The sequence below is a fragment of the Macaca mulatta genome, chromosome 8 (assembly GCF_049350105.2).
Source record: "Macaca mulatta isolate MMU2019108-1 chromosome 8, T2T-MMU8v2.0, whole genome shotgun sequence".
NCBI classification, from domain to species: Eukaryota; Metazoa; Chordata; class Mammalia; order Primates; family Cercopithecidae; genus Macaca; species Macaca mulatta.
The window spans coordinates 10,854,129-10,875,304 of NC_133413.1; the positions used below are offsets into that span (position 1 = coordinate 10,854,129).

General features: G+C 49.7%; 1 protein-coding gene and 2 long non-coding RNA genes across 17 annotated transcripts in view; 1 reads left to right on the forward strand and 2 right to left on the reverse strand.

Annotated features, from left to right (window-relative positions):
- The window catches only part of MSRA (methionine sulfoxide reductase A), a 412,022-nt gene that overhangs the window by 47,080 nt on the left and 343,766 nt on the right, over positions 1 to 21,176 (reverse strand). For 9 of the 15 annotated variants that reach the window (XM_077943011.1, XM_001089547.5, XM_001089893.5 and 6 more), the window contains one exon: positions 606 to 1,348. The exons of the other annotated variants lie outside the window; for them this stretch is intronic. In XM_077943011.1, coding sequence (XP_077799137.1) covers positions 1,184 to 1,348 — 165 coding nt within the window. In that variant the 3' untranslated portion in view covers positions 606 to 1,183. Of the gene's footprint in view, positions 1 to 605; positions 1,349 to 21,176 lie in introns of those variants that run through there. 15 annotated transcript variants of the gene reach the window in all.
- Positions 2,990 to 17,782, forward strand: LOC144330702 (uncharacterized). Its single transcript, XR_013397081.1, has 3 exons — positions 2,990 to 3,614; positions 6,240 to 7,367; positions 15,234 to 17,782. It is a non-coding gene; the product is annotated as an uncharacterized LOC144330702 (long non-coding RNA).
- Positions 15,187 to 20,022, reverse strand: LOC144330707 (uncharacterized). Its single transcript, XR_013397086.1, has 2 exons — positions 19,419 to 20,022; positions 15,187 to 19,285 (listed from the first exon to the last, which is right to left on the reverse strand). It is a non-coding gene; the product is annotated as an uncharacterized LOC144330707 (long non-coding RNA).

A 21,176-nucleotide genomic window follows, 5' to 3' on the forward strand; every position in this document is an offset into this window, starting at 1 on the left:
CGAGCAGATGCCAGAATCATGCTTCCTGTACAGCCTGTGGAACTGTGAGCCAATCACACCTCTCTATTAATTACCCAGTCTCGGGCATTTCTTCATAGCAATGTGAGAATGGACTAATACATCAAGTCTCACCCACCTCACGGAGGCCTCCCTGACCAACCTCGCTAAAACAGCCCTGAACACAATCTCACAGTCCCCAGACGCAACTTACTGTCTTACCCTATTCATCATCTTCACATCCCTCATCAGAACCTGACATCATCTTATTTCGTCATTTGTTTACATGTGTATTGCTTATGCCCCCATCTCCTTGTCTGGAATATAAAGGTTCTTAAGGGCAGGGATTGAAGGGGTCTGCTCTAACTAGAATAGTCTATGATGTGAGGGATGTGACAGGCACCTGGAGAACAACTATAATTACTCAGGTTGCAAGGAGCTAGAGGTGTGCATGTTTACCAAAAATTTCAATCCGAATTGTTCCCATTTGCGGGTAAATGGCTCTGAGGCTTTTTCCCTCCCAAGCTGTTTAGAGCCGTTAAGTTCATCTTACAGCACTTAAAAATATCCTACCTAAGCAAGTCAAACACAGAGGAGACGTCAGGCAGTTTGCATTATTGGACTGTAGGTTTTTATTAAACCAAACATTTCTCATAGCTCTAAGCAAAGCATTAGAATTCATCAAGCAGACTCACATCTTTTCTCTGCACAGAGAGGGCTGAAAAGGAAGAGAAAGCCCCTATGCATGTCTAGATTTGGTAAAGCGAAGGATTTCAGTGAATGAGTCATTGAGGCTATACACGTTTGCAACTTGTAAGGCACTGGTGGGCAGAGAGCACAGATAAAGGACTTCTGGGGTCCCCCGCCCTGTCCAGCAACCTCCCAGCTCATGCCTTAGCTTCTACCAAGAAGGGTGAACACAGCATCCCCGATATCTTCACTCAGACCCCAGATGACGCAGGAAACTGCACAGCTCTGCTCCCACCATAACTTATTAGGAGATAAATCACATTTTATCAACTTGCCATCGTGTCTCCTGTAGATTATACTTCAGAAAACCAGATCTCTATAAATTCCTTTGTACTTTGTGCACTTCAAATGCCATGATTGTGAATCACACAAACACTGCCCAATGTGTTGAAAGCATTTTTACTGGAACCGCAAAGGCCCACTATGTGGGGAGAAATTATTTTTTAATACCCATTGGGCAGGACACGCCGGTGCCCCCAAGGCCGCAGTAGCCGTTGGGGTTCTTGCTCAGGTACTGCTGGTGGTAGTCTTCCGCGTAGTAGAAAATCTGTCCTTCCCGGATGTCGGTAGTGATGGGGCCAAAGCCGTGCTCTGAAAGAACCTGTGGGGACATGGAAAGGCACCATCAGCTCCCATGCTAGAGAGACAGCCCCTGCGAGGGGTGGCACTGAGGGGCCAGGGCTGCAGGGAGCGGACGCATGGCTCGGGACGAGAAGTGCGTCCCTTTGGGCTGGGCTCTGTGCATTCCAAGTGGAGTGATGCTGGGCAGGGACTTACTTTGCTGTGCCTCAGTTGACTGGAAACTGAAATCAGGCTTATATCAGATTTTTAAATCTGTAATTTACACTGTACCCCCACACCCCTGCTGTCCCAGGTGCAAGTTGGGGGCCCTGGTTTGGATGCTGTGGGCCCGTTTGAAACTTGCCCCAAAGCTCTCCCAGGGGAAACAGCAGGTAAGCATGGCTCCCTGCCTGTCCCCGAGGACAAATGGATGTCCCCGAGAGGGCTCAGCAGGGCTGCAGTGGGAGAGAATGAAACGGGTGGACAGGGTAGGGATGGAGCAGGGACGGAAGGAATGGCTGCAACTCTACCTGGCGCTATCCCATCTGCCCACCAGCTCAGGAACAGGACCCCAGCTCACTCCCAGGCTAGACAGAGGGTCCCCCCCCTCGCTGTGGCTCTGGGGAGCAGGACCTTGTTGGCACGTCCTGGTGAGCAGGGCGTCACTTGGGGTCTGTGCTCTGAACTCCAGGCCAGGGATCCTGGGGAGTCAGGGCAGGGCAGGACGTGGCCTGTGGCTCATCACCGCCCTCTGCGTCCTAGTTTACGTCCCAGTGACATCTGCTGCCAGGGATAGACACGCATCAACACAAGCTGGGAGAGGAGAGAGGGGCTATTTGGGGCAGGAGACAGACTAAGAAACAGACATTGCTCCCCGTGGATTTCAGCCTGCTTCTTTTCCCCTTTGGTTTTCAGTTGTGCCCTAATTCTTTCCTGTTGCAGGCTGCTCGGAGCATGTGAGCACAGGGCCACCGAGGCTCAACCCGCTCTCACTGCCTCCATCTGGTACAGAGCTGCAAAGCAGAGCCAGGACCTGTGTTTTTACGAGGGGACCAACCACACTCTGACTGTCCGTTGGTCCATGTGAGATGAAGTCTTCAAGTCTGCCAAGCACAGTGCATCCAATATTAATATTCAGCAGGATTCACTGCTTCGGGTTTTTCTTGAGAAAGGTCACTTATTTCCTGTATCTCTGCTTCACCGTCTGAGCCAGCATAAGGCCGATCCAGGATCTCGAGGCCCAGCAGCTCCAGAACGATAAGGGGCAGGGTCCCCATCGAGGCGGGTGGGTTGGACCAGCTAGCTCAGAGGCAGTCAGTTTTCTTGCAGGGGTCAGGAATGAGAATAAGGAGCCATTCTAATATAGTTTTGACAATTTTTTGTAAACTAGCAATTATTGAGGGTCTACCATATGCCACAATCTGTGCAAAGACTTCACACATGTTAATTTTAGCCTCACCACAGCCACGGGAAGGAAGTCCTATTATTATCACCCGTATTTAAAAGTGTGTGTCAGACACTGTGCCTTGGTCCCTGACATTCTCAGCTCACCCTGGTACACACAGGCGGAAAGCTCGCAGACTGCATTCCCCAGATTCTGCTGCCAGCAAGGCCCTGCTTCAGATTCCACCAATGAGAGAAACTCACACGAAATTTGGCAGGCTACGTAAAAGGAGAAGCTATTCTTTGCAGGGCGCAGCTGTGAGGATGAGCGCAGGACTCTGCAGGAAGCAGAATCGAGACTCTGCCAGCTCCTCCCGGCCCTCTCCGGAGAGTCCGTGGAATGCCATCAGCAATGACTTCTGGCAATTTCAGTAACATCTTGGTATCCTGAAATCTTGGGGTGCTTTCCCCTGACCTTCACGCTAACAGCCCTGCTAACGATTCTGTAACATCGAATTCCTTTTGTAGAACCCATCCAGCTTGATGGAATGGAAGCTTTCTGTTTCCATGACTGGGCCCCAGCTCACACTGCATTTGGCTGCAGACTGTTTTCAGCGAACAGAACCTCTCTAAGAATGAGCATGTGGGGTTGGCTAACTAACGGGTAGATTTAGAGTTAGCAATGACCTCCTTGGAAATGGAGTATGTGCCTGCGGTGGGACTTGAGCGATCGCTAGCATTTGCCTGTGAAGAAGCTGCCCACTGAAGGAAGGCTTTGGGATGCCAGGTGGCTGTGGAAATGGAATATTCTGGTGACGACAGTAAGGACGACGTCTGTGGGGGGTGCCATCTGCTCCAGGCAGCACCAGAGAGCTTGGAGACAAGAAAAAGGCGCGGTGAGGGCCTGACGTTCCTGGTCCAAGGCAAGTTCGGAGAACTGAGAGATGTAAAATAATCTCTCATCTCTCGCAGCTGTATCCAAATAGCAAATAAAAAATCGGATCCCAAGGGCTCCGGATTCACAACGCGAGCGGGATTCACAGACTTACTCGGCCCAGTGCCCGGGTGCGCTCTTGCCCACAGGTGTGAGGGTCCTCAGAGGGCCCACCCACTCCACGGCAGACACCGCCTGCTGAGGGGGCCTCGCTCCCAGCCCTGAGCTGTGCCCGTGTACGGGAGCGGTCCGTGTTCTACAGCCACCCCTGTGCAGACCTCCCAGCCTGCCCGTGTCTAAGATCCACCCTCTTCCCTGTCCTCCTAGGCACAAGGACGGCCTCCCAGGCACGGCTGCTGTCTTCAGAAGATTCTCTGAGCACAGCGTGGGAGGAAGTGGGTTCATACAGGGAGGCCGGCACCACTGCCCAGCTCCCCTCCTCCTCCCCTCGCAGCCACCTACAGGCCCAGGGACCCCCTTGGGGAGCCTGGAAGGGAGGTTTGCTGGTGGGCCCCGGCAGTACCAGCCTTAGCCACAAGATGGCAGACACTTCACTAAGAAAAACCTCCAAGGCGAGCAGGGAAACCGCAGCCCATTGGGCGGCCAACGCCTCCGCACCGTCCTCTGGCTGGGACCTCGTGGACGGGTCCTGTCGGGTGGCGGACAGAGGTGGCGGCCACCGGCCTGCAATGAGCGTGGTGTCAACCTGTAGGCTTCGGTTGTCCTTCCCAGTGCTCCCCCCCAACCCCCCACCGGCTGCCGAAACTGGGGGAAAGGACGAAAAAGAGACTGGGTGCGAAGGAAGGGGAAAGGGACCACGACAGGTCACATCTAGTGTCTTCCTGGTCCTCCTTCGTCCGCTGCCTCACTTGCAAGTCACTCCCCTCGGACAACTCCATGCATTCCGTGGGGTCTCCCTCCGCCACTGTTCTGATTCACCTCGACTTCAGTGGGCTTCGCAGCCGCCCTGCTCTTTCGCCCTCCCCCTGGGTGGGCCCCGCTGTGTGCGGCACAAGTGACAGCATTAAGTTAGTCACGACCTCTCCCTCCAGGGCCCTGCAGGCTTGGTGACCTTCAAAGAGTGCACTGCCCTGACTGTTCACCAGGGAGCCTGGGAGATCTGGGCCTGCCCCAGCACCTCCCCAAACCCCGGAGGGGGCCTCTCCCTGGCCCCGAGTCAGAACACCCCAGGCCCTTCTCTCCGATCCAACCCACCCCGGGCCCTGCTCCCCATCCGACTCCACGCCCGGCCCTTCTCCCTGTCCAGTTCGGCTCCGCCGCAGGCCCTTCTCCCTGATCCCACTCCACCCCGGCCCTTCTTCCTGTCCCTCTCCATCCCAGGCCCTTCTCCCCCATCCCATTCCATCCGAAATCCTTCTCCCCCTCCCACTCCACCCTAGGCCTTCTCCCTATTCCCGCTCCACCCCAGGCCCTTCTCCCTGATTCACCCCTCAGCATCGTCTCCCTCATCATATTCTACTTTTTCAGCCTTTCCCTTCCTCTCTGGGCACTATTTTTTTTTGGTGTTGTTGATATTTACCTATTTCCTGAATGTTCCATTCCCTTGCACACGATCTCCATGGAATGTCCTTTCCTCTTTCCCATCGCAGGAACTCCTACCCATCTCTCAGGACCCAGACCAAATGTCCCCACCTCTGTGAAACCTGCCCGATTCCTGAAGGCAGTAGCTGCTCCACATGCTATGTTCTCCTGGCATCGCAATGCCCGACAGCGCTGATGACGCTGCATTACAACAACCCTTCCACTCCCCAGGACTGTCTGTGTCTCTCCCCAGGACTGTCTGTGTCTCTCCCTGATCTCCGGGCTTCGTGCACCGTATGCAATGAATGAATGAATGAATGAATGAGAAAATGAACTATGGATTCTAGGGATCTCTCAGAGATTCTCTCAACTTCTGGATTCCACCTGGGTCCCTGTTGCTACCTCAAGCCCAAGCACCTCCTCTGGGGCCTGGGAAGGAACGGGGGGCAGGAGAAGGGGACTACGGAGCTCAAGCAGCCACTTTCCATGTCCCAGAGCCCTGGCCAGTTCCATGGGCGGGTTCAGTCTTTAGATGGTGGCGCTGTGGCGCTGTGTCCTTGCAGGGAGGAGCACAGAAGGATGCCACCCTGTCATCTGCGGCTCCTGAAAAAGTCCATTTGCTCTTCTGCCGGGAGACTGGGGTGGTGCAGGAGCAAGGGGGAGGTGGGGGATGAAGGCTGTCATCTCTGGGTTACAGACAGTCCCTCTGGGCCCCCTGCAAGTCCACTGGTCAACCTGGCACTGAGGCCAAGCTATGCAGGTGTCAGCGTGGGTGCACGCCAGTCTCCCGAGCCCTCTTCCTGCAGTATCGCCACACACCAGGTGTCCCAGTCAGTGACGGGACAGGGGTTCCTAGGTAGCGTGTTACTGATCATGGCTGACACACCAGTGCTTGTGGTCATCTACTTTTCCTTAACGAACTGCAGCAGATGGAAGGCCTTAGATCTTGATCTTGGTTTTACTCCCTCTCATCGGCCCTCAGGAGCAGAAAGGAGAGCTGGAGAGGAGGAAGAGGGTAGGGACCCACGTAATACGCAGCCTGATAGCCTCTCCCCTCTCCCGCCATCCATAGGTGGACCATTCGTGACTGCAGACACAACTGTTCACATCACCTGCCGAATCTTCAGGCGCCTCCCAGTAAGGAGGCTGTACCCGTGACAGTGGGGTGTCACCAGAAGGACTGTGCTGGATGGAGGGAGGCAGGGCAGTGGTGCTCCGGCCTCAAGACCCAGGTGCCCTCACAGGACTGTGCGCATCCTCCAGGCCCTATGGAGCCACTTTTGGGGATGGAGAATGAGTTCAGGTCATGACAGACTTGCCTGGTTGAAATAACTGCCTAGATTGGCTCAAAAGCCTAGAAAGAGGTGCTCTTGCTGCTCAACCCCAGCGCCTGCCTCTGCCCAGGGTAGCCCCAGCCCAACTCCCTACTCCAGCCTGTGGGGCCAGGTACCCCCAGGGCTGCACCAAGAGCCAGTCCCACATGCCCCTTCTCTCTATGTTCCACTTCAGGGGAGGAATGACCTGAGCCGAGCTCCCCCCAGTGTTTCTCTTACTGACTCCAAGTATCTTGACTTTTGCTTGTGGCTTTTTTTTTTTTTTTTTTTCTGTCTTGCTGACCTTTTAGGAGGAAGTCAGCAGGATTGCATACAGTAACACATGTGGGGCGACACCTGGCCCAGGGAATTTCCAGGTCACCTAACAGAATTGGTCATTTGTGCTTTTCTCACAGACTCTTCCTCAATGGCCCCAGGAAGCCTCCTGTGCCTGCCTTCTGTCGTCATTTTCTCCTTGGACTCAGCTTTCTGCCTGTGCAATGGGCCCTTACCCAATTCACTGTGCTGGGACGAGGAACCCAGAGAGGGCACAGAAAGTGCGCCATGCTCTGCCTGGCTTTTCTGTTGTTGAGACAGGGTCTTGCTCTGTCACCCAGGCTGGAGTACACTGGCACAATTATGGTTGATGGCAGGTCCTACCTTCTGGGCTCAAGTGATCCTTCTACCTCAGCCCCTCCAGAAAAGCTGGGACTACAGGTGTGTATACCACCATGCCTGGCTCATTTTAATTTTTTTTTTTGTAGAGACAGTGTCTCACTGTATGTTGTCCAGGCTGCTCTCAAATTCCTGGCCTCAAGCGATCCTCTCATCTTGGCCTCCCAAAGTGCTGGGATTACAGGTGTGAGCAACTACACTCAGCCTGCCTGGTATGTTTGAACAACTGCAGAGTGCTGGCTCCATTTCCCAAAAATCCCCACCCAGGGGTGAAAGCTAGCCTGCCCATCCTGCCTTCCTTAAGTAGCCCCTATCCACATTCCCCCCCCCCGAGTCCCCACTTCTACAGCTGAGCAGATCTCTGGGGCAGGAAGGTGGGTGGGCATTCATAAGTTGTGATGGACCCCCCCATCCCCTTGGCCTCATCCACCTCAGCTCAGTCTCCAGCTCCAGTGACTCATAGGAACACCACAGATGCACAAGAAGCAGCCAGTCACTCCCTCCAGAAGGCCGGCCAGCCGGGCACAGCAGGTCCCATCCGTCCTTCTAGGGCGGCCGGTAAACAGCCTTTCTTGTAACAAATGTAATGAACATGTGATCACTCCGCTGACTGCAGCCTGCTAATAAGCTTATGATTAGGATCACCGAGATTCTCCAAGCGCCCAAGTGTCTCAGCCTATTGCATGGAGGTGACACGCTCTCATACCACCCTGGGAAATGCAGGATGGCTCCTGGCAGCACAGGTGGCAGTGGGCACCAGTGGGCAAGATTAGAAAGGCATTGAGACCCAGAGCCCAGAGTGGAGACCAAGACCCTGTGTTTGTCCAGAACCACAGTGTTTCCGAAGGGCTTCCACTCTTTATTCACATGAGCCTTCCATTGACTCAAACGTAGGGTTCTTATTCCTGTTTCTCAGCTGAGGACAGGGAAGCCCGGGGAGAGGGGAGGCATGTCCACGGCCACCGGTCAGCAGCCGAGGCCAGCCCTGAACCCTGGCTCTTGACTCCTCCCACAAGTGGCTAGACAAGAATGCCGCCCCGCCCCAGGAGCCTGACAGTTTATAAAATATCCAAAGGAGCTCTAGACGTGGATCAGCCCGTATGTGAGTCAGACTCTCCCTATCCAGTTCACATCCCTGGGACTCAAAATATGTGATGCTTATTTCACAGGCCATCTCTTTGGTTTTTGGTGGTGGTTTTGTGGTTTTGTTTTTGGAGACGGGGTCTCACTCTGTCACCCAGGCTGGAGTGCAGTGGCATGATCATGGCTCAGTGCAGCTTCGACCTCTCAGGCTCAAGCAATTTTTTTTTTAAGTTGTGGTAATATACACATAAAATGTACTACCTTAGCCATTTTTAAGTGTACAGTTGTGTTAAGTATATTCACATTGTTGTACAACTATCACTAGAACTTTTTCATCTTTCTGAACTGAAACTCTGCATAAAACCTCCCTGTTCCCCTACTCCCCAGCCCTGGGCAGCCCCCATTCTGCTTTCTGTCTCTCTGAATTTGACTCCTCTAGCTCCCTCATATATGTGGAATCCCACAGTATGTCTTTTTGTGACTGGCGTATTTCACTTAATGTCTTCGAGCTTCCTCCAGGAGGTGGCATGCGTCAGAATGCCCTTTCTTTTCCAAGGCTGCATACTATTCCACTATATGTACATGCCATATTTTGTTGCTTTTCATTGTTTCTTTAGCTGTCAAATAATACACATCTTGGAACATGACCAGCACACCCCACAACAGACACCTCATTATGCTCCAGCCTGTTGTATCAGCAGCCTCTGGCGCTGACCCTGCACTCCTCTAGAGAACTGCAAAAGGAACGCGACAGCAGAAGGACTTGCCCCAAGTGTGTGGCTTGGCCATTCTTTCTCTTGCCCCACCCAGCTGATCCCAGTGGCCGTGACGCCATTATCAAGACAGAAAGCTAACAGAGAGCTTGTCCCAGGTCACCTGATGGCAAGAGCGCTGGACTTGCCTGCCTGCCCTCCACCTAAAGGGAGATATACCCTCTAAATACCAAGTGCCACCAACTTCCCAAGTAACTTCCCGATTCCAAGAGATGACAGGAGACACACTCAGAGTGCCAGGAAAGCAGCATTTGCGTTTTAAGCATCCGGTTCAGTGTCAATTTTCTAATGGATGTCAGGAGGAGTTTGCAGGGCCCCTCTAATGGGGCGGAGGCGGATTGCAGGGTGCCTCCATTTCCCTGTCTCATGTCATCAGGCGAGTCATCCTGCAGGGTGGGCCGTTATTCTACTTTACCCACTAGGAAACCCAAGGCAGTTAGCGACCTTACTCAAATTCACAGGCCTTACTTGAATTCACTTTACAAAAGGAAATCCAAAGCAGTTAGGGACCTTATTCAAATTCACAGGCCTTGCTCAAATCCACAAGGGTGAGAAGTGGGTCTGGGACAAGAATCCAGGTCTGGATTCCATGCCCCCTCCCACATCCATGCTGTCCCCGGAATTTGGGGCTGTGGAGTAAGGAAGCCCCCAGGATGCTGAGTATTCTGTCCTGAGACACGTGAGAGGTGCAAAGGGATGATACAAATCCACAAGGACCTTGTATAGGAATTCTACAGAGCGGAGCCAGGAGGGACTGGAGGAGGCTGGCTCTAGAGATGCTGATGCCTGTGCAACTGTGGGCACATGCGTGGGAGGGAGGGGCCTGCATGCGCACCCTGTGTTTGTGCACACGAGGATGCCGTGTGTATACATTCACCCCCCGCCTTAGGAGGACTGACCTAGGGACACCTTGTTTTTGTTTTGGTTTTGGAGACAGGGTCTCCCTCTGTCATCCAGGCTAGAGTGCAGTCGCGTGATCATGGCTCACGGCAGCTTCGACCTCTCAGGCTCAAGTGATTCTCCTTTTTGGTGTTCTTTTTTTTTTTTCGTGGTAAAATACACAACATAAAATGTACTATCTTAGCCATTTGTAAGTGTACAGCTAAGTACATTCACATTGTCGTACAACTATCACTACTATCTCTAGAAGTCCTTAGAAGGACTTAGAAGAACTGACCTACAGACACTTTTTAGAAGAAGTATCACTAGAAAGGAACCTGAATGTGAACAGTGTCTCTTAGGGACTATGGATTCCCTTGAGACTCCAGTGAACGCTTTGGACACTCTACCCAAATAAACTAACAATCAAATATTTGCTTACAATTTCAAAGGATTCTATGGCCCTCTGGAGTCCATCCAACCATGATTAGATCCTGTGGACTGAGCCGCCAACCCAAAGTCACCACTGCAAATGCCCATCCCCCAGCAGTTGCCATGCACAGGGCTCCGGAAATGGGCAGGCAGATCCACTCAGTGGTGCATATTTCCAAGACAGATGACCCTCATTTCCATCACAGTTTGAAGGCCCTCGTGGCAAGGAGGAATGGCTGTGCTTGCTAAAGGGAAAGTCACAGGAAAGAAAGACGGTACCTGCAGTTCATACCTCATCCGACTGCAAGCCTCATTATGTCTGATCCAAGCAATCAACATTCCCTACACCCACCAAAGGAATTTAGCTTTAAGTGTTAGGTTTTCATGTAATTATTTGTAAAATGCATATGTGTATTTCATTTTGTGATCACTTTTTAAAGTATTGTGGTAGTATGAAATTAGTTTCCTACAACAGAAATCTAATTTATGACTCTGAGTCCATCGGAGATTAGGGTCGGACTTCTAAGAGGTCAACCTGAAGCTGCTGTCTGGGAGCCAGCTGAGCTGCTTTAGGGGAAAACTCGCAGGCAGGACGCCGGCATGTGGATTCTAGACTCACTCCGCCCTCTAGTGGCAGCAGGATGCCTGTACCAGGCACTTCACTTGGTTCCTACCCTCACCTTCTGCACCGAGACCACTTCAATTCCTTCTACATCCACTCCATGAAATTCCATGCTATGCTTCTGTCCTGCGTGAGCACACGTGCGTGTACACACACACACCCATGCCGGTTTAATAAGCCCAGATAATGCCCCAGTCAGCTATTTTATTCCATAGGGAGCATAGGTTGACCAGACAGCTGTCAATCAAAACTTCTGGAAAAAAATGTGAAATGACTGGCATGGCTTTTAAATAAAACCACTAATAAGAAAACTTCATCTATTCTGAGCTGGGCAGAGGCTCCTGCATCTCTGGCGCAGTGGTGCAGAGCAGAAGCACCCCCACTCCCTGCGGTTCAGCCACAAGGAAGGGGTCAGCTGACTGGGCACTGACTGGCTGGGCTTACTAAGCCTGTATGGTGTGTGCGTGTGTATGTGTCTTCTGAGAAGGGGATGAGTGCTTCTCTTCAACACCAAAGAGGACCCCAGAGCAACAGGAGCTCCAGGCTCTGAGACAATGGAATTGTCCCCGTGAGTCATCAACCACTGCTAGCACATGCAAGGAGAACAAACCCAGGCCACCACAGTGTGACAATGACAAGGAGCACATTCAAAGGGGCTGAAGCCTTTACTGAAGCCCCATCAGAGCTCACTGACCCTCCCAGCTTTGTGAACTCATTGGGAGGGAAAGGAGAGAAAGAGGTGACACAATTAGATCTAACTTGGTCCATTAAGAGACCTGCTTATGCAAATGCACGGCCTCTAGCTGGACCGATGGGGCTTCTTAACACAGCTGCAGTGCTCCCGTGCTCCCTCCTTTCCCGTACTCTGCAGGTTTGCACACAGCTAATGGCTTTCATTATCTATTCCTCTGTGTCCTCTGCACCCTCGAGGTAAATCAGTGTCTTCAGATTGCCAAGGATATTTCTCTTGTTTTGCAATGTAGAACGACAGAGCTACAAGCTGAGCTGTGTCTCTGCAGACGAGGGGGAGGATGGAGAAGGAGAGGAAGGAATGTTTGTTTCAGCTTGTTGGCTCCACAGCTCTGCCCTTGCTCCTCAGACAGCCTGCAGTTTGCAAGAAATGCAAAGTCTGGGCTCTTCCCCAGACCTACTGAATCCCATGTGAGGTCAGAGTGTAAGCAGCTCTGCTCTTGCAGGCAAGTGTGGCCAACTGCACGAGTAGTCTCCAACTCCCTCACCCTCCTTTTGGACTCAAGTCACCCATGGGACTTGCTTTGGCCAGTGAGCTGCGAGTGAAAGTCACATGGGTGGTCTCCAGGCAGAAGCTATAAAGCACTAGCAGAAGTGTCCCTACTTGTCCCTTTTGCCACAGTGACCAGCCATGTTCCAGCCAGTGATGGTTCCATCACCCTGGGCCCTCACATAAGGACACTGACAAACCCAGCGCTGGGAGCAGCACTGCCCGACGGAACCTTTTATCTCACGCATTGGTTTTCCTGGGCCTTCCCAGGCATGGGGTGTGATACCGAAGGGCTGGGAAGTCAGCATAGTTCGGCAGAAGCGAGCAGATTTCTCTGTGAACAAGTTTTTAAACTCTCCAACTTCACTTCATGAATGAATCTCAACAATTGCTATCGTGCACTGGCTGTGTGTCAAGGACCAGGCTAGCCACGAGGAACACACGGATGAACAGGACAAGCCCTGCCCTTGATGGGCTCTCAGAAGAGTGTACAGGCAATTACCACAACGTGTCTGCAGTGCCCAGCGTGAGCAGGTGCCGTGCCAGGTGCTAGGGAAGCAGGCTCAGGCAGGAGAAGTTTCCTCACGCCTACAGCCACACCCCAGGGAGTGATGAGGACTGCTGCTCCCCCTGTAGGGTCAGAATTCCCTTGGAGGAGAGAGGACGCACAGGATAGTGAAACTCCACCACAGGAGGCAGAGGGGATGTGCGGAAATGGAGGTGCAAACAGTGCTTTGAGGGCATGGAGGAAGGAAAAGTTAATCCTGCTGGGAAAATGCAGGAGGAGGTAGGCACTGAACTGGGAATTTGACAGCGGGCAGGAGTGGGGTGTGAAGGGCCTGCTGCAAGCAGAGGAAACTCCGTGACCAAATGCATGGAGGTCGGGGGTGGGTAATGAGGTGTATGTGAGGGTGCTGACAGGTCCAGAGGAGAGTGCAGGGAGAGCAAGCCAGGTGAAATCAAGGATAAACTGGAAAGGTGGGCTAGGCCAGGGCGAGGGGGACCCAGCAGACGGGACCCTGGGGCTCAACCACAGGAAAAGATGGAAGCAGAGGTGGATGGAGAGGCTGCTGGAGGCATCAAGCTATGGCCTATTTCTGCATACTCGTCTCTGGAGACCCAGCTGCACACCCTCTGATCTTCCACGGCCTGCAATCACAGTGGTACAAGGGGCCACTTCAGGAGACTGAAGGAACCACCTGAACCCAGGCAAAGACAGCAGGTGCCTCTGAGGCTCACCTGCTTGCATGCAGCGAGGTCTGTAAGGCTGACAGAGCTCAAGCGGGGACCCAGAGGAAGTGGGTGGCCATCATTTGTTTTCCCGTTACTTCCCTGTCATCCTTCACCTCCCCACACCTCACAAATTCCAAGCATAATTTCCCAGATGCAAGGGGAATGGGTCCTTCCTTCTCTACTGCATGTCTTGAATGGTGGGGACACACGAGGCTGGGCAGGGCTAAGCTGCACCCTCCTGGGGCCAGAGCATGAAACTCAGGGTCCTGTAGTTGAAATGTGCCACCACCCATTTGCTCTGGCTCAGACAGTGCACCCTCCACCTGCAGGATGGTTTCCATCCATCATGCATTCAAGGACTGCTGGTTCCTCTTGATTTGGGCTTTCCTTTGAGGTCTGCTGGTTTTGAAAAATAAGTCCAATGACTTTTCCTCTATGAGTTTTCTTTTCATAGCTTTCAGTTTCAGGAGACATGGATCTTCTCTCTCTCTCTGTCCCTGTCTTTGTGTAGATCTCTGAGGGGTTATAATCTGCCTTTTCATATCTGCAATCAATGAACTACAACTTCTGTTTTTGTTATATGCTTAGCATTTAGTACACAAAGAAAACCACTTTTCATTTTTCAGGGAAAGCCAAGGACAGCAGGTTTCACCTTGGGGATGAAATGCAGATTTTGTTAAAAGGAAAGAGCCTACATTCCAAAAGGTTGAATAGAAAAGAACTTCAAGCATCGCACCAGATGCTTAAGTTTAGAGCACTGAATTCAGTGGGTAATGGGACTCCTCTGAATACCATCCTTTCTCATTCACAGAAGAATTACAGCAATTCAGAGCCGCTGGAAAGAATGGTCTCACTGCAGAATTGTTGACAGAGTGGCCAAGTGTCTTGGCTGCAGGGGCTGGGGGTTTCTCAGGATGCAGAACTTTCAGTGCTAACACTAGGAAAGTCGTGGCAAACTGAGACGGTCAGTCACACCGACTGCAGAATTGTTGGAGGCATTTGTGTCTGTTACATGAGAAGCATTGGGAAGTTTGTTTCACTCATCTGGGCCTCAGTTTCTTCCGCTGTAAAATGAGAAAGTTAAGTCAGCAGGATGCGTCCTGTTCAGTTACACATCTCTCTTGGGGCTGTCTTCCAGAGCCCTTTCTAAACTGTGTTCTTCCCGCTGTCCCCACCCCTTAGATAATCATTTTATATTGAGAGGTAGTTCACATAAGATTTATTTATTTTTTTTCAGAGACAGGGTCTCGTTCTGCCACCCAGGCTGGAGTGCAGTGGCACCATCACGGCTCATTGCAGCCTCAAACTCCTAGGCTCAAGCGATTCTCTCTTCTCAACCTCGCAAGTAGCTGGGACTACAGGAGCACACCACCACACCTGGCTAGTTTTTTTTATTTTATTTTTTGTAGAGATGGGGTCTCGCTATGTTGCCTGGGTTTGTCTCAAACTCCTGGGCTCAAACAATCCTCCTGCCTCAGCCTCCCAAAACACTATGATCACAGGTGTAAGTCACTGTGCCTGATCTATCCTTTCAAACCTTACAATTCAGTGGTTTTTAAAATATGTTCAAAGTTATGCAACCATCACTGTTTTTTCCCCATTTTAAATTCTGTTCCTCAGACTGGATAATATCAATTGACTTGTCTTCCACTTTCATTCTGTCTTCTGCCAACTCAGCGCTTCTGGTGATTTTTTAAAAGTTATTGTATCTTTGAATTTCTACTTAGTTCTTTTTTTTTTTTTTAATATCAGTCTTCTTACTGATATTCTTTATTTGTTGAGGCATTACTCTAACATTTTCCTTTAATTGTTTCAGTTTCCTTAGTTCCTGCTGCACATTTATAACAGCGGATTTAAAGTCTAGTAACGGATACCGTCACGTTTCTTTGTTGCATACTTTTTTCTTGAAAACCGGACATTTTAAATAATGTGGCAACTCTGGAAATCAGATGTCCCTGCCCTACAATGTGGTGGTGCTGCTGCTGCTGTTCCGTTGTTCAGTGACTTTCTTGGACTAACTCTGTAAAGTCTGTATTCTCCTTCAGGTGTGGCCACTGAGGTCGCGGCTTGGTTAGCAAATTATCACCCAAGGATTAGGCACCGAGTTCTTTACAGGCCTGGAAGCACCAGACTCCTACCTTTGCTGAGGGCTGTGTGTGCTGGAGCACAGGAACCTTCAAGGCCCCCACAGTTCTCCACTCGGCCTTCTCTTCGTCTTTTTGTCAGGCCTCTGAGCCCAAGCTAAGCCATCATATCCCCGGTGACCTGGACGGACACATCCAGATGGCCTGAAGCCACTGAAGATCCACAGACGTGAAAATAGCCTTAACTGATGCCATTCCACCATGGTGATTTGTTTCTGCCCCACCCTGACTCATCAATGTACTTTGTCATCTCCCCCACCCTTAACAAAGTTCTTTCTAATTCTCCCCACCCTTGAGAATGTACTTTGTGAGATCCACCCCCTGCCCCCAAAACATTGCTCTTAACTCCACCGCCTATCCCAAAACCTATCAGAACTAATGATAATCCACCACCCTCTGCTGACTCCTTTTTCGGATTCAACCCGCCTGCACCCAGGTGAAATAAACAGCCACGTTGCTCACACAAAGCCTGTTCGGTGATCTCTTCACACGGACACGTGAAACACCTGCACGGGGCCTCGTGGCAGCCACAGGTGAGATCACAGCCTTCCGGGGCATATGCATTTCTCAACGTGCTTTCCATTGCGCAACTGAAGGCCACTTGGGTTGTTTCCAGTTTCTGGCTATTATGAACAAAGCTGCTGTAAACGTTTGGGAGTGGGTTTTTGTGTGGTCTAATTTCTCTTAGGTAAAAATCTAGGAGTGGGATTGCTGGGTCACAGTAGGTAAAAGTATACTAAACTTGACGGGAAATTTCCAGTGGTTTTCCAAATGGATCACACCACTTTGCGCTCTCCACCTTAGTCCCCTACAATGTGTGAGAGTTCCCGTTGCTCTGTGTCATCCCCAGCACTTGGTATTGTCATGATTTTTTGATGTGGTCATTCTAACTGGTGTAGGGTAGCATCTCAATGTGGCTTTCATCTGCATTTCTCTCATGACTAATGATGCTGGGCACCTTTTAATGTTCCTATTTGCCTTCTGTATACAAAGGCATCCTGTAGGTGAAGGGACTTCTTTGGTAAGTATCTGTTCTAATCTCGTGTCCATTTTTTAATCAGTTGATTTGCTTGTATTGTTGAATTTTGAGGGTTCTCTAAATATTCCAAAGTTATGCTTTGACTTCAAATGCATAACCCCTCTTGCAAGATTCTGGGATGCTCCCCTTGAGCATCTTCGTTCTATATCTGGAACATCATGTTCGAGAGTTTATATTACATATAATATCTCTGTAGATTCACATTCATATCCATGTAGCTCTGAAAGCAACTTTTTCAGTTTGGTTCGGGACACATTTACTGTGTCTCTATTTGGGTATTATACAAAGTACCAGGGAACCAGAATTGACTAGCCTGTGGCCCTTGTAATTGAGGAACTTTTAATTTAAAGAAATGTGGTTTAAATTTGGATTAAATTAAGAAATACATAAGAATGACTAGCTGCAATATATCAGATTTTTCATATAAAATCTATTTGTTCAGATTAACAATGGAAACATTTTCATTATGACTATAAAGTCCATTCACTATCACTCACGAATCCCTTCTTTATGAATAGTGAAAAAAATGTTCCTTAATACAACCCTTGCCTAAAGTATCATATATTCTGAAAGAATGCAGTTTGCATTAGAAGATTTCTGCTGTAATTTTAAATGAGTACTCCTGTATTCTGAGTTTATGAAATGTGATGAAAATCAAGTTCAAGGACAAAGTAAAACCACTCTGCGGACGGCACACACCCTTTCCCTTCCCAGGGGTGGTGTCCACAGAACAGGGCTGTTCACCACTCCTGGGTATGTTTTGCTTAACTGCAACATGACTACCTAGTTAGGAGTTGCTGACGGAATCTGCCGGAACACAGAGAAAATTAACTTTCAATAGCAACTTAAAAAGCAACTGCAATTTCTTAAAATCCTCTTATGCCACGTTTAAAAAATGAGACTTAGTAACTTTATTTTTTTTAATTCACTGATTAAGACAATACAAGTTGTGCTCATTTCAATATTAAGAAATGAAAAGCTCCCTTGAGACTTTCTCTTGCCCTAGGGCAGGTTACATCTGTCAACTGCAAAGAGGCTGACCAGCTTGCAAGCAGAAATTCTCCCTTGGGCTGCAATATGTCTAACCTCACACTATATTGGCTGAGGCTAAAAATTCATGATTGGGTTTTTTATTATTATTATATTCAAAGGAAACTAAAAATAAGACTAAAAAATAAAATAGGGGCTATATGAGCAAATGCACTCCAGATACAGTTGGCTGTGATGCGTTAGCTCCCTGCTCCACATGGTTAAGGATATGCGGTGAAGCTCAAGACAGAGAGAAAAGAAGCTTTTGTCAGTTTCCTCTAAAGCTTAGAAACGACATGGTGTGAACACACAGAGGACGGCCCACAAAAGGCTGTTTTCCTGTGATACTGTCAGCGTGACGTCTCAAAGCTGCAGGTGATAGCATGCCTGGCATGCTAGCAGTTTCAGCACCAGCATCTCAACTTCCAAGCAGGCATCATCGGAGGACTCTGGCCTCTTTGGTTCTTCTAATTGCCAAGAGAACAACAAAGAGGAAAAGGAAAACCTGCGTGGAGGTCAGATGGAGGGTCTCATTCGGGCTGTTTAAGCTGCTTAGCAATGAAGTACAGTCAGGATTTTTTTGAAAGGAGGAAGGAAGGACGAGAAGGAGGGAGGGAGAAAGGAAAAATGGGTGTGGGGGAGGAGAATCCAAAATAGGCCATAGGTGTTCTTTGCCAAAGCATAATTTTCCTTTTCGTCAGGCTCAGAACCAGTGGAAGAACTGGAACTCCCTCAAGAACATAAGCTAATTATACAATTCAAATTTGCATATAATTGGCATGCTTTCCAGTTAAGACAATAAAAATCCATGTTAACTGGAGTTACAAAAATGGCACTCGACACTGAAAGCAGCACTGTGCATCTCTAAGTATCAAACACTCCTTAGAATATCTCCAGGAGTTCTCCAGGAGATCATGTTTGCATAGAGGTTAGGGACAAGAGGGGCCTGGGCTCTTCTCCTGGCTCTGCCAAACAGCATGACCTTGAGGAGCTGACCTTGAGGCTTGGCCTTCCCTTCTGTAAAAGGGGGATAGGGGATAAGATATCTACCTCTCAGTGCTGTTTTGAGGAACAGATGAAATCATATATTTGAAATAATACATCACATGGATTCTATTTCAGGAGCACTGCTCAAAACTGTGTTGGTTATTTTTGCGACGTGGCGGAATGTCACACTGTGGGAATTATGAGGTGGCGGGGGTTACGCCCAGAGAAGTGGGAGCGTCACGGCCTGGCCCCCTGCACCCTGTTCCACCCTTTCCTGTCCTCCACCAGCACCCCCAAACAAGTGACTTGGGTTTTTCACAGGCCGCCCAGATACTTGGTCCTTTGAAGACCTAGCCTGTGGCCAGACTTTCCATACGTGAGTATTGGTGGCTCCTGGTCAAGTGTCGCTGCCACACATGCATACTCCATGTCACAATGTCACAAACCCACAGCAATGGATGGAACCATGGGAAGACCACTATGGGAAGACCCTGGACACAGGCCTCGGAGGATCATCTTTTTCCTTTGACTTACTCTATGAAGAAATATCTTTTTTAAAAAAATAGAAAGAGAAGGTCTTGCTCTGTATCTGTAACCCAGGGTGGAGTGCAGTGACACCATGATACCTCACTGCTGCCTCAAACTCTTGGGCTCCAGCGATCCTCCTGCCTCAGCCTCCCAAGTAGCTGGGACTAGAGGCATGTGCCACCCATGCCAGGCTAATTCTTTTTTCTGTAGAGACAGGGTCTCACTATATTGCCCAGGCTGGTCTCGAACTCCTAGCCTTAAGTGATCCTTCCACCTCAGCCTTCCAAAGCACTGACATTACAGGCATGGGCTGCTGTGCCCAGCTTCTATGAAGAAATATCTTGATTGAGTCTATTAAATTGACTCAAGTGAAAGTCCTGTGTTTCTGGGAGACAAGGACAAGCATGTGCATGTTGAGGCGGGCGGGGAGGGCCTAGGAGCTGACGCCACTTATGCATTCACCCTGTGCCACGCTGCCCTGCGTGCTCTACACATGCTGTCTGACGTTATCCTCATCACGTCCCCTCTAAGAACACAGTATTATCCGCTGCATTTGGTAAGAGTGCTTAGCAAAGGAGAGGAGAGGCAGTATTTCAACCCAGGCAGCCTGACCCTGGAGCCATGGTTCTCAACCACTCACCAAAGCTGCCATCTTAACTAAAAAGAACTCCATGTCCCCATGTGACAAGAGACCTTATGTGATCTCCTTTCTCATGAGGGGAGAGATGAACTTCATTTAAAAACAAACGGCCCACAAGCATATGAAAAAGTACTCATCGTCACTAGTCATCAGAGAAATGCAAATCAAAGGCACAATGAGGTATCATCTTACACCAGTCAGAATGGCTATTATTAAAAAGTCAAAAAAAAAAAAAAAACACAACAGATGCTGGCAAGGGTGCAGAGAAAAGGGAATGCTTACACTCTGCCGGTGGGAATGTAAATGAGCATGACCTCTACGGAAAACAGTACGGAGATTTCTCAAAGAACGAAAAATAGAACTGCCATTCAATCCAGCAATCCCACTGCTGGGCATCTGCCCAAAGGAAATCATTACATGAAAAAGACACCTGCACTCAGATGAGTATTACAGCACTATTCACTGTAGCAAAGCTATGGAATCAACCTAAGTGTCCATCAACAGAAGACTGGAAAAAGAAAATGTGGTGTATATGTACCATGGAATACTACTCAGCCATAAAAAAGAAGAACATAATGTCGTTTGCAGCAACATGGAGAGAACTGGAGGCCATTATCCTAAGTTAAATAACTCAGACACAGAAGGTCAAATACTGCATGTTCTCATTTACAGATGGGAGCTAAATATGCAAGAATATAATAGTTCTGGAGACTCAGAAGGGTGGGAGGGTAGGAGGGTGGGGGAGTGAGGGACGAGAAATTACTTGATGGGTACCGTGTACCTTATTTGGGTATGATAACACTATAAAAAGCTCAGACTTCACCACTCCACAATGTATGCACGCAACAGAACTGCACTTGTGCCTCTCACATTTAAACAAATTTTAAAAATTAAAACCTGGATTTTTTAATGACCTATTCCTCTATTACTTATTTATTTAGAAATAGGGTGTTGCTCTGTCGCCCAGGCTGGATTGTAATGACATGCTCATGGCTCACTGCAGCCTTGATTCTGGGTTCAAGCGATCCCTCTGCCTCAGCCTCTTGGGTAGTTGGGGCTACAGGTATGTGCCACCAGGCCTGGCTAATTTCTTTTTTTTTTAATTTTTGGTAGAGACAGGGTTTCACCACATTGCCCAGGCTGGTCTTAAACTCCTGGGTTGAAGTGACCTGCCCGTCTCAGCCTCCCAAAGTGCTGGGATCACAAGCATGAGCCACTGCACCCGGCCCATGTTCCTCTTTAAATGTCACCATGCAGCTGTAAAGTCAGAGTGGTGCTAATGAATGAAGTTGAGAAGCTTGATTTTGCACATCGTGTCCCAGGGATGCGACCCTTTCTCCCCGGCCTGTGTTTCCGGCCAGTGAGCCTGTTCTGTCTGTGGTGACATAGTTG